The following is a 15,026-nucleotide window of genomic DNA, read 5'->3' on the forward strand; positions in this document are numbered from 1 at the left end:
GTTAGGGAGAGACAGAGCACCCGAAGTTGAATAGAGTGACCAGTGAGCTGAGTCAAAACGATCTTTGTGCGAAGTTTACAGCCTGCCTGTTTAAAGTACTTGACACATAGCACTTGAGGTGTTCACTGCCTCCTTAGCTCCTGAGCTATGACGGCAAAGTACTTAAGCAAAGCCCAAAATATTCATCATTGTAGGAATTTGTCACACAAAATTTATCAAATAAAACAAAGTACTGTCTGTATCAAAAATTCAAATGGCTTCTTCATAGCTGTATTTTAATGTTCTAACATAATGAAGATGTTCTAATTTGGCTCGTACAGGCGTTCCTGTTATTCTCTGATAATTTTAAAATCAGAATATTTTAAATTCACAAGCCCTTGTGTCTATGATACGGACGCACAATTGGATACTGCAGTCATACCAGTCATGTGGAACAATATTTAAAATGACCTGCCGTCAAGAAATTTTCAACGTGGGCAAAATGATCTGTTTCAGATCATTTTTAAGCCTATGTAGTCCAGTGTCCATGGCCGGCTTAACTAGCTAGAGGGCCCCGGGCCCCTATTAACCCACCATTCCTCCCATTCTCTGTACATTATGTTCAGTATGACTAAGCTGGAATATTACATAGCCCTAGGTTTACTCTGTGGTTATTTGATTTAAACACAAATTATCACAGTATCAGCTAATGAAGGTCTTAAAGGGCCGCTCCAGTGATTTACTAAACTTAAATTCTCAAAAGAATTTGCAGCAGAGGCCTAGATACCCTGACTTTTGCAGTGCTCGTATATTGATGGGGGATGGTGACAGCTTATGAGCACTAACTTCATCTGATATCTCAAGGAGATTGATTGAAATCTGATTTGACTTTTTAAAGGTAAAATGGGCTACTGAACATTACATTTTATCCATTAAATCAGGGTTTGAACAAAGGACTTTTGATGATGTGAGGTGTCCGTGTTCGTTTGGTTTTCAGGCACTTCCGTATCACTAAGTGTCAAGTAGCTTTCAGATGAATCTGAGTCCCCCAGTCATGCTGACCTGGAAATGAACACTGTTTACAAGTCACCATCTTTCATTCAGCCCATCCAGCAAGCACCCACATCTTTTTAAACTCCATGTTCTCATCACTTTCCATAAGGCCCGGGAGTCTACACAGTTGCCCTTTACCCGGTTGGTAATCCAGTCCTGTTTATGTTCAAAAAATAGGTTTCTGATCGATTTGCTTGCTGTCAAAGAAGTGAGTCACGTACAGGATAAAGCAACTTGTGACCAACAGGGTCCACCCCCAGACTTTTTTCTTATTTTGTGCTCAGATTCCACTTTTCTCTCACTGATAACAGTGAAACATTTCATTGATAATAAATCTGAAGTGGAAAAACACATTGCTAAATGGATTATTCGTTATTATGGACTAATTTACAAACCTTTATTATTACTACTACTACTACTATTATTATTATGACATTGTTGTAAACCACTTGTTGAGACTTTACATTCGCTGTATTTCCTCCATGTCAAGTTTAATGTTGACTATATCATCATGGACAAAATGTTATAATACAATATTATTCTGTGTCTCCTCGATGTTTTTTGCAGTGATACAACGTCCTCTCGATGCAGGCACAATGCTGGTACATACTGTCGCACTTTTTAAGGAAATGAGTCCCCAGTGTAAACCATGTTAACCCCGCCACACACACACACAGACACACACACACACTAACTCTAACTGCAAAGGGAAGCATCTAAAGTCACGAGAGCAGTGACATAAAAACACGAAGTGTAATATTTTGCAACATGAGTATCATTCCAATAAAGTTTTACTTGTAAAATTCTACTGAACTTGTGCGTGCTTCCTGGGTGTGCGTTCATGTGAACATTCAGCTGCTGCACGTTTGCAGATGATGGGATGTTTGAAATGTTCTCGGTGGCGGATTGTTGTCGCCCAGAGGTCAGACATTCATCACTGCCGCCTGATGCGGAATGGAGTCGTCATCCACCCATCTGTTGACCACCCAGCTCAGTCGGATTTGTCATAACGCTTAAAAAACACGACGCTCATTAACTCCACCGTGTGCTCTCCTCGCTGTTTACGGCGCGTTGCTCTTTCTTTGTGTCATAATCCGAAATTGCACATTGCGTGAGTCAGGACGAGGCTGCGAACAAAGAACCTCACACTGATGCGCGACAAGCCAACCAATTCCACCTTAAATTCCATTCGCGTCTGTGGTGGAGACCAAGGCGCCATCTTCGGTCCACCTTAAGCGCACAATGTGGCCAACGAACGCAAGCGTACCAACCAGGCTTCCGTCCTCGTTCTCCAGCCGGGGATCGCACTCTGGCTTCCCAGCTTTGACACAGCGTCACTTGTGAAACAACAGAGGGGAAGAAAGACGCACTCGGGCCAAACCCCATCCGCACCGACAGGAGAAGATGTCCGAGCCCAATAAGTACCGAGAGTGGATCCTGGAAACAATCGACTCTCTCCGCTCGAGGAAAGCCCGTCCGGACCTGGAGAGGATTTGTCGAATGGTCCGGAGACGACACGGGTCAGACCCGGACCGAACCAGGACAGAACTGGAAAAACTGATTCAAGAGCAGACGGTGCTCAAAGTTAGCTACAAGGGGTCCATATCGTATCGAAACGCGGCGAAGGTTCAGAGGAAAAGCAGAAAGAAGAGTGAGTTTACGGCCGCTGGCAGCAGCAGCAGCAGCAGCAGCGCGGAGGCAGCGAAGGAGCGGACCAAACACGATCATCTGAACAACAACGGCGACAGTGCGCACAGCTTCACAGACCAAGAGGAGGGAGAAGAGGACTCGGAGCCCAGCCCTGATCCCCACACTCAAACATCAGCCAGCGCCACCGGCAAGAAGCTCAAGTCTGCCTCCAGCCCCAGTAGCGGAAACGGGTGCCTCAGTTGTGGCGCAACAACGGACTGCGATGTCGGGAGCGGCTGTAAAGAGGAGAAAGCAAGTGCACCGAGAGACAAGGGATTAGGACAGCAGGGAGCGGGGGACTGCCCGGCGCCCGGTCCCGTCCAAACAACAAGCGCACACGACGGCAGCGATCCCAGCAGGATAACACCGAGCAAAGCCGATGCAGCTAGCGGAGGAAAAGAGCCGGGCTTGTCCGGGGCTGACACCCAGAACAAAACTTGCTCAGGGAGCGTCAGCAACCTCCCTCAACAACAGAGACCGAAACAGACCGTGCCCCTCAAGCCCAAACTTCGAGTCGGAGGAGGGGGCACCAAAACAGCGAGGAACCACGCCAACTCCGACCTGGGCGACAGATTGGTGGCTTCTGTACGCAGCCTGTCCGAGAAGAGCCTCCGGGGGGGCTCCGCTGCCGCGACCAGAGGCCACATGAAGCCGCTCGGACTGAAAGAGATTTTGGGATATCTTAGCACCCAGGAACGGCTGTCGGAGGAGAAGCTGACCCGAGGCAAAGTCAAAGTGGTCATGGAGAGAGAGGTGGCGAGGGGCAGGCTGCGCAGGACCCGCTGCGGGAACATTACTCTTCCTCTGAGGGGGATGGTGGTGGAGGAGCCGATGCCGAAGAATGCGTCCGCTGACAGACTTATAAAGAGCGCACTGCAGGACAAGCAAACGGTGAAAAAGGTGGGCACATCTAACTTAATATTTCCAACACGTCCCGGCTGTACAGGCAGCGCTGATCATCGCTGGCTTGATGGCTTACTGATAAATTAATGATCACTGGTTAAAAACGCACACACGGCACCAAGACGCGCTTGGCTTCTCTCGCCACATATTATTTTTTTTGTTTTGTGTTCAACTTCGATGTTTTTTAATTCAAAGACGTTCGCAGAGCTTTCCAGCGTTTATGTGAACTGGTGTTTCTCTAAAATTAGCGGGATGCCATCGTGCCCGTACTGCGTTTGTCCTCTGTAGGCTCAGTACTGTGTGTGTGTGTGTGTGTGTGTGTGTGTGTGTGTGTGTTTGTGTGTAGCTCGGCTTCCTGCACAAAAGGTGCGGGTTACATAGGCTACAGGAGCAGACAGCTCCGGAGCGGCTTCCCCCGCCGCGCGCACCATATAGAGCGTCTCTGCAAGGCGCGAGCACGAGCAGTTTCTTGCCTTCGTTGCCACACCGCTGCTTGAGGTCAGTAAACATTTGGTTTAGGCGCTCAGGAACTTTAGCGGTGCGGAACAGAGCGTGGAGAGTCTGGGCCTGCCGCGCGGTAGGCGGTGTCTGTCTAAACTTGAGACGTGCCGCTGCCGCTCTCTCCTGTGAGCGCTGTTTCGTCTCGCAGGCCGGCGGAGGACAAATCAGCCCAAACAGTCGAACATCATGTTTGATAACGCAGTCTACGTTTTGTGTATTTTGAGGCGCGTTTCTAGGCCCGTAGTTTTGCACCCCCCCCCCCTTGTTATCCCCGCATCTCCCCCTTTGCGTGCCTCATTAAATCCTTTGTATCATTCCTGACAGCACACTCTCCTCCCTCTTTTCCTCCCCTCTGGGTGCAGACTTGAGTAGGCTACAGTAGGCGGCCATCGTTATATTTAATATCTGTGTGTTTCTCCAAGTGGGAGGTGTTTTTGTTGTACTCTGTCCGCCCCGGAGAAGCGCAGTAGATCTACTGTTCTGTTTAAAGCTCAAATCAGGTACGATGAACCACGCCAGAGTAAGAACTTAGATAAAATCCAGGTGTTGTCCATTCATCTCCACTTAACTCCCCTTTTTAATGGAGACTTTAACTTCATATGTCATTGCAGGCGCCGTCCCCCTCTGCCCAGGAGAATGAGCCCATGGAAACAGCCAGTGAAGAAGAGGAACTGGAAGAGCATGAGGAAGAGGAAGAGGAGGAGGATCCCCGGAGTTCTGATGAGGATGGAGGACTATCCCCGGTAGCCATGACAACCGAACCAGAGCTCTTTGAGAAAACCTCGGAAGATGCTGAGATCCAGGCAGCATCAAAGCAAGAGAGTTCCCCCCAGCAGCAGCATGGTGGCAAAGGTGTGTGCGCGTGAACGTGTCTGTGGCTGTACGTGTGGGTATGGGCTCTAATCGTTACCACTAGTAAGCTTCGTCTACCTCTGCTAATTAGCACTACTGTGACTGATGCACTCCTGTTTCACCTAGCAGTAGTCCACATTCATTGTTAATCGTTGTTGCACTAATCATGTATTGCTAGCTGAATTATTAACATTAATATATTTTATTTATAATTGTAAATAAGAATGGAGTCACAAAAAAGTGCTTTTCACAGCAGAAACAGGGCACAAACATGGAAATGACGGTAAGAGTAATATTTAAATTCCATAAAATAAATACAAGTTTTTTTCTTCCCTCTTTTCATCTTGCTTTGGCTGTTGATCTCTCAGGGATATCCACACTGGATCCCGTTACAAGGCAGCCGCCATGTCCACCTGTGCAGGCAGCTTCCCTGACACAATGTAACAGCGCTCACTTGGAGGAGAACAGAGCTTGCACCCCCAATCAGCTAAATATGGAGGCACATGTAAGTGCAAGCAAGTGCATCACTCATGTTTGTTTTATTGTTGGATGAGGCCATCACCCAGGCATTATCAAAACAAGTAAAGCATAGCATAAAGACCAACCACTAAATGCAACATCATAAGTTTGAGTTTGATTGCAGAACTTTGTCGCATCTCTCCTTCCCTCGTTTCCTGTCTTCTCTCTATTAGTATTTAAAAAGGTCTAAACTTGCCCCCCACAAACTTAGAAACATATGCTCAAAAATGTCCCACATTTCAGTTCCTTTACCAGTAATGGAAATGCTGCGTTCAAAATTTAAAAGAACAATAATGTAATGCACCTCAATAGTAAAGGTAAAACTGCTCATCATGAAGACTAGCCATTTTCATTCATATTATATACTGAATACTTTGGATTAATATTTCTGGTACATTAACATATATGCAGCATTTAATATTTATTATTATTTATTTAAACTTTGTTGATTTGAATGACTTTAGCTGTCTAATATTAATCCTGTAGGAAATGTTAAGTAGGACAAAATGTGCTAATATTTAAAACTTTATTGAACAACAAGACTTTGGGTTTAGAGATATTTTCCACCTCAAGGAAGTTGTATTTGGTGTAAATATCCTGATTAATCTTATTTTGTTATAGGTTTTCAATGCGTCATTACATTTTCAGTTATTATTTGCAATGAACTTGCAGTGGCTATAATGAGTGGTAGAGGGTTCAATGTGTGGTCTGAGCACAGACACTATGCCGAATTCCCATTCATCCGCACACATTTAGACTGAACAAATAGGCCCAGACTGCTTTTTAATGAGGTGAAAGTCAAGATTGTTCTTGACATATTGCTTTCGCTCATCTATTTTCGGTAATACACAGTATTTATTTTAGAAACAGTATTTTCAAGATTTGGAGGGTCATGATGAAATGCAAATCTTGTGCTTTTGAAGCAAAATTGTCAGTTGTTAGCACACAATCGTGATTCATGTTATGCAAATTTCATAAAACATTTTAATATTCTGAACCAAGACTGTACGAAGGGAGTGGACGTAGCCAATGCAATGCCACAGATTGGTTTGCGGACTACCGCTTTGAAACCTCGACTTTTGCATTTTGGTCATCACCCTCTTGGCTCTTGGTGTTTTGGATCCAGAAGAGACCATATTTGGATGAGAGGGTGGAGCTGGGAAAGATGAAGGGCTGGAGCTAATTGAGAATGTGAAGTTAACAACCAATGCTAGTGGTAGCTATCTTTATTAGCACGGAGCATCTGTAATTCATGTTAACTTTAATGTTAACTGGCATAATGACTTTTGATAGCAAAAACAGGTTATAAACAAAATGAATAGCTGACTCCTCAAATGGTCTTCTTGTACAACCAAATGCTGAACAAGGCCTTCTTTAGGCAACCAAAACGCTACAGTTAGTTTCCATGAACTGAAAAGACACTATGAAAGGATCGAAGTCCTAAGCCAAATTAGACAACACAAGTTCATGACTTTTTAAATGTAGAAAGGGACTTCATAGAGACTTGTCAGTCACAAGGTAACCACGCCCTAATGATGTGTTCAGACAGAAAGCAAAATGTTTTGTCTTGCATTACTCATATGAGTTTGATTGTGGGATCATTTATTTTTAATTACTTGAGCGTTTATTTGTCCCAAAGGGCCAGAATATTTTACTGTACATTAGCTGTTAGCTAGTGAGCAGCAGGGGAGTGCGTGTCAGTTGAAGTCAGTTCAGCCACTGCCTTAACTCAATACTCACCAGAGACTCAATTTCTGTCTATTATTTTTCTCTGTGCATTCATAAAGTGCATTCTCCCTCCAGTCAGCAGTCGGCATTACATTACAAGAACAGCAGATATTTGGCACGTCCACAGCTTGCTTCTGCAGACGGGTTGATAAGCGAGAGAGTCTTTTTAACAACTAAGGTTAAAAGTAGCATTAAAGTCTCCTGTAAATGGCTCCAGATAAGAACAGAATGTGATGCGACAGTGGGTGTTGATTCCTCCTGAAGGTCCAGATGTGCACCTGGCTGTCTCCTCTAGAGCTCACCAGCTCTCAGCAGCTGAGAAGCAGCTGTGGGCCTCAGCTCTGCCCAGATCATTATTTTCACTATTCTTGCATTTACCTTAGCTTAGTATGTGAAAAATACCAGTATGTGAAAAATTTCATTTGCTTTCTGTTTGGGCACACCATAAAGCACACTATGCTTTATCGCCTTTTTACTTTAAATCAGACCATAGTTTACAAAATTAGCATCATGCTGGATTAAGAACAAAATCTCATCAGGAATCGGTTTACTTGTGTAATAAATAGGAGTGAAATATGTTCAGTTTATTATAGACTTTCATACAGTGCATCCTGAAAGTATTCACACCGCTTCGCTTTATCCACATTTTGTTATGTTACAGTCTCATTCCAAAATGGATTAAATTAAATTTATCCCTCAAACTTCTACACAAAATACCTCATAATGACAAAGTGAAACACGTTTGCTTGATTTTTTTGCAAATTTGTGAAAAATGAAAAACAACAAATGTAACCTGTACATAAGTATTCACACCATTTGCCATGACACTCAAAACTGAGCTCAGGTGCATCCTGTTTCCATTGATCCTCCTTCAGAGGTTTCTACGACTTGAGTTGAGTCCACCTGTGGTAAATTCAGCTGATTGGACATGATTTGGAAAGGCACACACCAGTCTATATAAGCCATGACAGTTGACAGAGCATGTCAGAGCACAAACCAAGCCGTGAAGTCAAAGGAATTGTGTGTAGACCTCCGAGACAGGATTGTGTCGAGGCACAGATCTGGGGAAGGGTACAGAAAGATTTCTGCCAAATTAAAGGTCCCAAAGAGCACAGTGGCCTCCGCAATCCGTAAGTGGAAGAAGTTTGGCACCACCAGGACTCTTCTTAGAGTTGGCCGCCCAACTAAACTGAGTGAGCGGGGTAGAAGAGCCTTAGTCAGAGAGGTGACCAACAACCCAATGGTCACTGTAACAGAGCAACAGCATTGCTCTGTGGAGAGGGGAGAACCTTCAAGAAGGACAACCATTTCTGCAGCGCTCCACCAATCAGACCTGTATGGTAGAGTGGCCAGACAGAAGCCACTCCTCAGTAAAATGCATATGAAAGCCTACCTGGAGTTTGCCAAAAGGCACCTGAAGGACTCTCAGACCACGAGAAAATGAGAAAATTCTCTGGTCTGATAAAACAAAGATTGAACTCTTTGGCATGAATGACAAGCGTCATGTGTGGAGGAAACCGGGCACTGCTCATCAACTGGCCAATACCATTCCTACTGTGAAGTATGTTGGTGGTAGCATCATGCTGTGGGGATGTTTTGCGGCAGCAGGAACTGGAAGACTAGCAAGGGTCGAGGGAAAGATGAGTAAAACACATCCACTGCAAATGATAATTTAGAATTAAGAATCAGCCACATCAGCCAGCTAATGAGGGGGGCGCATTTTTTGCATTAATCACTCCACCACGCCCAAATTTTTCCTGCCCATCCAGTGTGGGAATCAAACCAGCAACCCTCCGATCACAAGCCACTTCTAGCATCAGAGGTGGTTTTTAAACTGAAATAACTGCTGTGAAAGGGTCTTTCGAAAGTGCGTGTAAGTTAAAATGGAAAAAAACTGCAGTTCAACACACTGTACAAGAGGTGGTGCTCACAGAGTAAAGTGTATTGATGGATGTGGTTGTGTGGCACTATCCATTCACCATACTGATCACAGCATACTTAACATACTAGCAGTTTAGTCAGTCAGAGGAAGTGAAGGAGGTCCCTATGTCGCTTCCAGTGTGAATGCACTTGACCCTGTGGTCAGTCAGTTAACAAATTACATAAGAATACCATGGCCACTCTTGTAACTTATTTACAGGTGTTTACTGTGGTTTTTAGTGAATATTTACAACAGTTGGTTACATTTTTACCTGCCCAAATACACTGTCTGTGTCTTTGAGGGCTGATAAACCAATGAATTAATTTCCTCTTTTTCTCAGCCTTTCATTTTTGGAAGAGTTGAATGCTTTATTGTTAACATTCATGCTTACTCGCTAGCAGTTTTTTTCTTTCTTGCCTTTGTTGGTGCATTTCTACATTTCCTGGCACATTACTGCCACCAACTGTTAATCAGTGTATTTGTGTGAAACCTGGGAAAAACACAACCTGTGAATCGTGTCACCCTCGTGTGGGCCTGATGTGGACAGCTGTTTTGTATTTTTTTTTTTTTTTTTTTTTTATCCATAGCTCATTACACGTGTGTATCGTATTACCTTAAGCAAGGAGTTTGAATGACTTAACTTTTCCCAATCTCCTGTTGAAGGTGCTGGGTGTCAACTGAAAACGAGCAAGTAAAAGCAACAGAGGATCTTGACACTGAGGAGCAAATTCTTAACAAAAATGATGAGAGGGATTCATTCCATATGCACTATAGATAGTTTTCACCATTTAATTTGGGTTTACAAATTTCTGCTGTGAATTTTACCCTTGTTCCTCTTTTTTCTTTTTCTTTTTTTTAAAAATGAGCTTCCTTTTTGAAAAGATTCTCTTCTGTGCTACATTTTGGACTTAATTTCCGTCTTGGCTCGTGGCCATATCCTACCTTGCACATCATTACTTACACTTCCACAGCAGATGGTCATGTTGCAGTTTTGTCATGATGCATCGTGACACAGCCAGCTCCTTTAATCCTTGAGTTTAGTTAGAGGTCACATCACTTTGATGCTTTCACCACGATTTTTCTTCCGGCTCAGTGTGACTTGTTTCAAGGGAATCATCTTGTCATTTATTTTTCTTTTTTTTTTTTACCTTCTTTCCTCTGTTCACACACAGAATCAGATGCAGCGTGACAGAGACAACCACAGCTCTTCAAGTTTCAACAGTGAGTTCTGCTTTACAGATAACCTCACAATGTGTGTGTATTTGTGTATGTTTGTGCTTGGTGGTCATGTTAATTTTCCCCTCATAGGTATGGAGTCCAAGACAGAGGTCGGTGTGTCGTCCTGCCTGCTCACACCCACTGCCTCACCGAGAGACTCCAGCATATCTGAGGAACGAGGGATGAACGGAGGAGTCAGCAGTGGAGGGTGAGTAAAGCAGAGATACTGGAGACACTGAAGATACCAAATGGACTCAGTGGCTTTGGTTTTGTCTTCTGTTGCTTGCTTTAGGCATCTGTTGCCTTCTTGTGAATTTACTCTAAATAAGTCCAACGTTTTTAGTCCAATGAGACATAAAAGCGATGAAAGTGAGGTACAGAGTAATGTGGCACCACTGGATGGCTCTTAAGGTGAGGCAGTTGCAGTGAAGTATACAGCTGTTTGAGTTAACTGGCAATAGTCACAGAACAGCCATAACATTAAACCCACTGACAGGTGAAGTGATGTTATGTTTGCATTGCAATGGTCTCTGGGGAAACCTTGGGTTCTGGTAGTCATCTGGATGTTCTCTGACACACGCCACCCACCTAAACATTGCAGAATCTGCGGGATGCACTAGAATAAGCTGAATCCACTCTCCCACCAGGTGTGAACTCCAACCTGGAGGGTTGAGGTCATGTGAATAGTATATTTGTATGTTCAGGATCATTGCACTGGTGTATTATCTGGAACTGTAGGAGCTACAGCATGTATAACAAGCGCTTCACTGTTCACCTATTATGAATCTTAACACCCTTAACAAAGCTGGATGTTGGTTCTTTATTGTTTATTTCAAATTCAATGTGCTGGAGGAAAGATAAAGAAAAAGATACTTTCTCACGTCACAATAGTAAGTCTATGTGATGTTCATTTCCATCTCAGTAAATCACTATTTGCATAACTGCAGGTTTTCTCCACATTGTGCAGTTCGAGATAACTCTGCGCCATCTATCCATCCATTTTCTATACCGCTTATCAGTCAGGGTCACATGGGGAACCAAGGGAGCACAGAAGGGTTCAGACTGGGAATCGTGCCTGGAACCCTCTTGCTGTGAGGCGACAGTGCTAACCACTGCACCACCACCACCCATAAACCTGAAATGATAGTAGTTGATTTTTTTTGGACACTTGGGGGCAGCACAAACAGGTTGTGAGCACAACATCGACATATCAGCTCACCTTTTACTTTGATATGGTGAACCATTTAGCAAGCAGTTGGTATTTACACATCTAGCAATAACTGAGCAACTTTGTCAATTATTTGGAGTAATTCACATGATGAATATAAGTCCATTATTCATTCTGTTTTGGCCAGTGTTGTGGAGGAACTAGTTACACATAGTTAAATTTATAATAAATTTAACTCTAATCTGTTACAGAAAAATATGTGATTAAATGAAAAGCTATTAATCAAAATGTTAAAAATAACAAAAGGTTTTCATCTGAATACATTCTTTTTGGTGACAAGCATCTATGAAGAATAGTACAATCATTCTGGAGCATCTTCTTCCTGTCCATCAAGGGCTTCTTTTTCATATTTCCAGACAACGCGGGTCAATAAATCTGAGTGCAACACTGTCAAGGGAAGGATGGCTTACGTTCAAGTTTTCAAGCTCTAGTTGGTTCTGAGTGTTGTTTTGAACACACTGCTTTCACTTAAAAAACATCACTAATTCATAAATCATAAGGAATAAATTCCTAAATGAAACATAGAAAAAAAACCCTACAAAACTAACCCATTCTTGAATTATTTGTCAATAATTACTTCCTCATCTCTTTAGGTTTGTGAAATCTGAAGGGGCAAGTGGGAGCCCAGTGGACTGGACAGTGTCTGATGTGGTCAGTTATTTCACAGCAGCAGGTTTCCCTGAGCAGGCTGCTGCCTTCAGGACCCAGGTGAGCTTGTAGTCTCCTTCGGTAACCACTAGAGGCCACCAGAGACAGGATTACTGGCTGTACTTTAACATCTGTAACCAACATCTACCTACCCACGTTGCTTTGCTCTCTTCATTAGGAAATCGATGGCAAGTCTCTTCTCCTCATGCAGCGTAATGATGTTTTGACTGGCCTGTCAATCAGACTCGGTCCCGCCCTCAAGATCTATGAGCGTCATGTAAAGGTTCTGCAGAAAACGCACTTTGAGGAAGACGACTGCTAACAGCAGACATGAAATACACACAGAAACTGTTGTATCTATATCTACATATAGCTCAAGTAATCATATAAAAATGCATGCATAATATACAATACATTTCGCTTTTCATCTCATGTCAAACAGCACACACGCACACACACCTCAGTTACTCTTCCTTCTGGCCCTCTATGGCTGCTCTGGTCCAGAAAGGACATACAGAAAGGAGACTGGATTTCACATGAATTTTCTACTAGTCAGAGCACAAATGTTGAAAGGAGAAAGTAGACTCATGAAGTTTTAAGATGCAGAGGTTCAAAGGCAAAATCATGCAACTTCTCTTTTTGTATTTACAGTGATCACAGCACTTTTTAGTTTCTAAATTAAACTGTGTAAGACGGTTTGTTTTTAAACTGTTATTTTGTGATGATCTTTATGCGTGTTTTGAAAGAGATCATGTTATTGTGTGGAAAGTTTTTTGAGGCTGAGACACAAAGGTGTCTTGGTTGTGGGTGCGTTTGTCATTGTACCCTCTTGACAGAGGACGTCCGATTAACAGAAACAGATTAGAAGGTGACCAGATTAAAGACATTCCCAGAAACTGGAGTGTTGAGATAAAATCCGTTGCCAGGTTCACAACCTTGTGTAAGTTGTCGCTGCAGCAATAAGCTGAGAATTCCCTCTTGCTGTGAGGTGGTTGAACCTTGTCAGCTTGTAGATCAGCAGGTGGCTGATTCTGAATGTTTAAATTACACAAACAACACATCCATAATATTTTTGAACAGCTAGCCGCTATGTTTTCTGTCCTATGCATCACCACACTGGGGACCATTTAGACAAAGACAGATTTCGATTGTTTTCAATCAGACCAGTCAGGCATCGAAATTCAGCCATTGCGCAAAGCTGTCTAGTTCTTGACTATTTCAAGCAGGACTAATCATGCATAAATTAAGACTTTTTTTTCAAATGAAAAATGACCAAACAACTGCATAATTTCTTCTCAACCCAGTTCTGACCACTGACTGCATATAAAGATGGACAACATCAGAGCTCCCCAAAAGTAAAGCCAAAACACCTTGATCGCCCTCTGGTGGCAGGCCGCAGTACAGACTTTAAACCCCTCATGTTAAACTAAAAACCCTAAACACAACGTCAAATACATTTTTCCCAAACATGGTTTTCATTTGAGATTGTTCTTATCACTATGATATGTGCTGTTATAGGTTCAAGTGGTAATTTTTCTGAGAAATTTGCATTTTAATTAGTAATTTGCTTTGTAAAAGGGGTGAAACGTCATGATTGACAGCTGAACGCTGCTCGCGATTGTATCCGTAGGTATTTTGGCTTCACATTTGTACAGTCAAAGGAAGTGGAGGCACAGCATCCATTTTAATATATGTCAGTGGTTCAGACCTGTTGCAAAGCAGAGATGCGCAGCTTCTGTTTGTGGCAGGACTCAAGTACTTCTGCTAACTCATCAGTGACAAGATGCTGCCAAAGCCCTCACTACTGTATTCTTCCTAAAAACTCTGGTCTTCTTATTACCTGTTTCACGTCATTATTGGCAAGCCACAAATTATGATCCTTGTCACCCTCCGCCATGTGAGCCCGCCTGGTTGTAGGGTTGTAGACTTCCTGCTCAGACCAAGTCGGTGTAACTCGCGATAGACTAAATTAAGATGAGGATTAAGAGCATAACCTAACACTAGAACTGTTTCAAAATTGCTGAACAAGCGCTCGAGCTAACTGAACTGAAATCAGTAGAATAATCAACCCTCAACTAATGTAATAGAGCAAATATGTAAATGTATTGAAAATAAGTCCATTTGATACATCACCTTCCATGTGTAAATTATTTAAAAAAAAAAAAACAACAGTGTGAAAGATGTTATCACAGGGTAAAGCTGGGTCAATCAATCAAATAATCTCATACCACCAGCATTTTTTAACTGTTTGTCCTGGTCAAACCAAATGCTTATCACGAATCTCATTCCAACCTCGACATTCCAGGTCTGGCATCTCCTCTGTGCATGATTTGTAAAACTGACTCTCATACTTTTATGTTTACATTTCTGTTTCTGGTTTTATTTTGTGACTATTTCCACTCTTCACACACTGATGTTCAACTCAATGTTTCTTTGTACGTTCTACCTCCCCTCATTATTGTCTTCACTTTCGCTTTGTTTGAAGCTTTTAAGACAGCGCATTTTCAGGTTATTGGTTGAAGGAGTACATTACAGCATTTGCTGCCACTGTTGTTGCATTTGGATTATTTCATTCTCATCTGTTAAGTTTGTAGGACAGCTGTGAGTCCGGATTCTCACCCGGGGAATGTACAGTGCACTCATGCCCTCATTGCTTGTTTCAATTTATTTGTTAAAGAAAAATTTTAGAAATAAAAGTTTCAATTAAAACACAGCAATATGTGCCTTCTGAGTGTGTATGTGTGTTTCAGCAGTGTTTGTGCACGTTCGTGTTCATGTGAAGGCTGT

General features: G+C 42.9%; 1 protein-coding gene across 1 annotated transcript; it reads left to right on the forward strand.

Annotated features, from left to right (window-relative positions):
- The first annotated feature begins 1,871 nt into the window (after positions 1 to 1,871).
- samd1b (sterile alpha motif domain containing 1b) lies at positions 1,872 to 14,948 on the forward strand. Its single transcript, XM_046407193.1, has 7 exons — positions 1,872 to 3,621; positions 4,737 to 4,977; positions 5,346 to 5,482; positions 10,318 to 10,366; positions 10,454 to 10,571; positions 12,185 to 12,299; positions 12,418 to 14,948. The coding sequence occupies exons 1-7, from the start codon at positions 2,437 to 2,439 to the stop codon at positions 12,559 to 12,561; spliced, it is 1,989 nt and encodes a 662-aa protein (XP_046263149.1). The 5' UTR covers positions 1,872 to 2,436; the 3' UTR covers positions 12,562 to 14,948.
- The last annotated feature ends 78 nt before the right edge of the window (positions 14,949 to 15,026 follow it).

The sequence above is a fragment of the Scatophagus argus genome, chromosome 2 (assembly GCF_020382885.2).
Source record: "Scatophagus argus isolate fScaArg1 chromosome 2, fScaArg1.pri, whole genome shotgun sequence".
Classification (NCBI taxonomy): domain Eukaryota; kingdom Metazoa; phylum Chordata; class Actinopteri; family Scatophagidae; genus Scatophagus; species Scatophagus argus.

Excerpts from the sequence above, each read along its gene's own strand:
- samd1b (XM_046407193.1), top strand. The coding sequence starts at position 2,437 with ATGTCCGAGCCCAATAAGTACCGAGAGTGGATCCTGGAAACAATCGAC. Across the intron at positions 3,622-4,736 it reads ACAAGCAAACGGTGAAAAAG|GCGCCGTCCCCCTCTGCCCA; the intron begins GTGGGCACATCT and ends ATGTCATTGCAG. Across the intron at positions 10,367-10,453 it reads CAGCTCTTCAAGTTTCAACA|GTATGGAGTCCAAGACAGAG; the intron begins GTGAGTTCTGCT and ends TTCCCCTCATAG.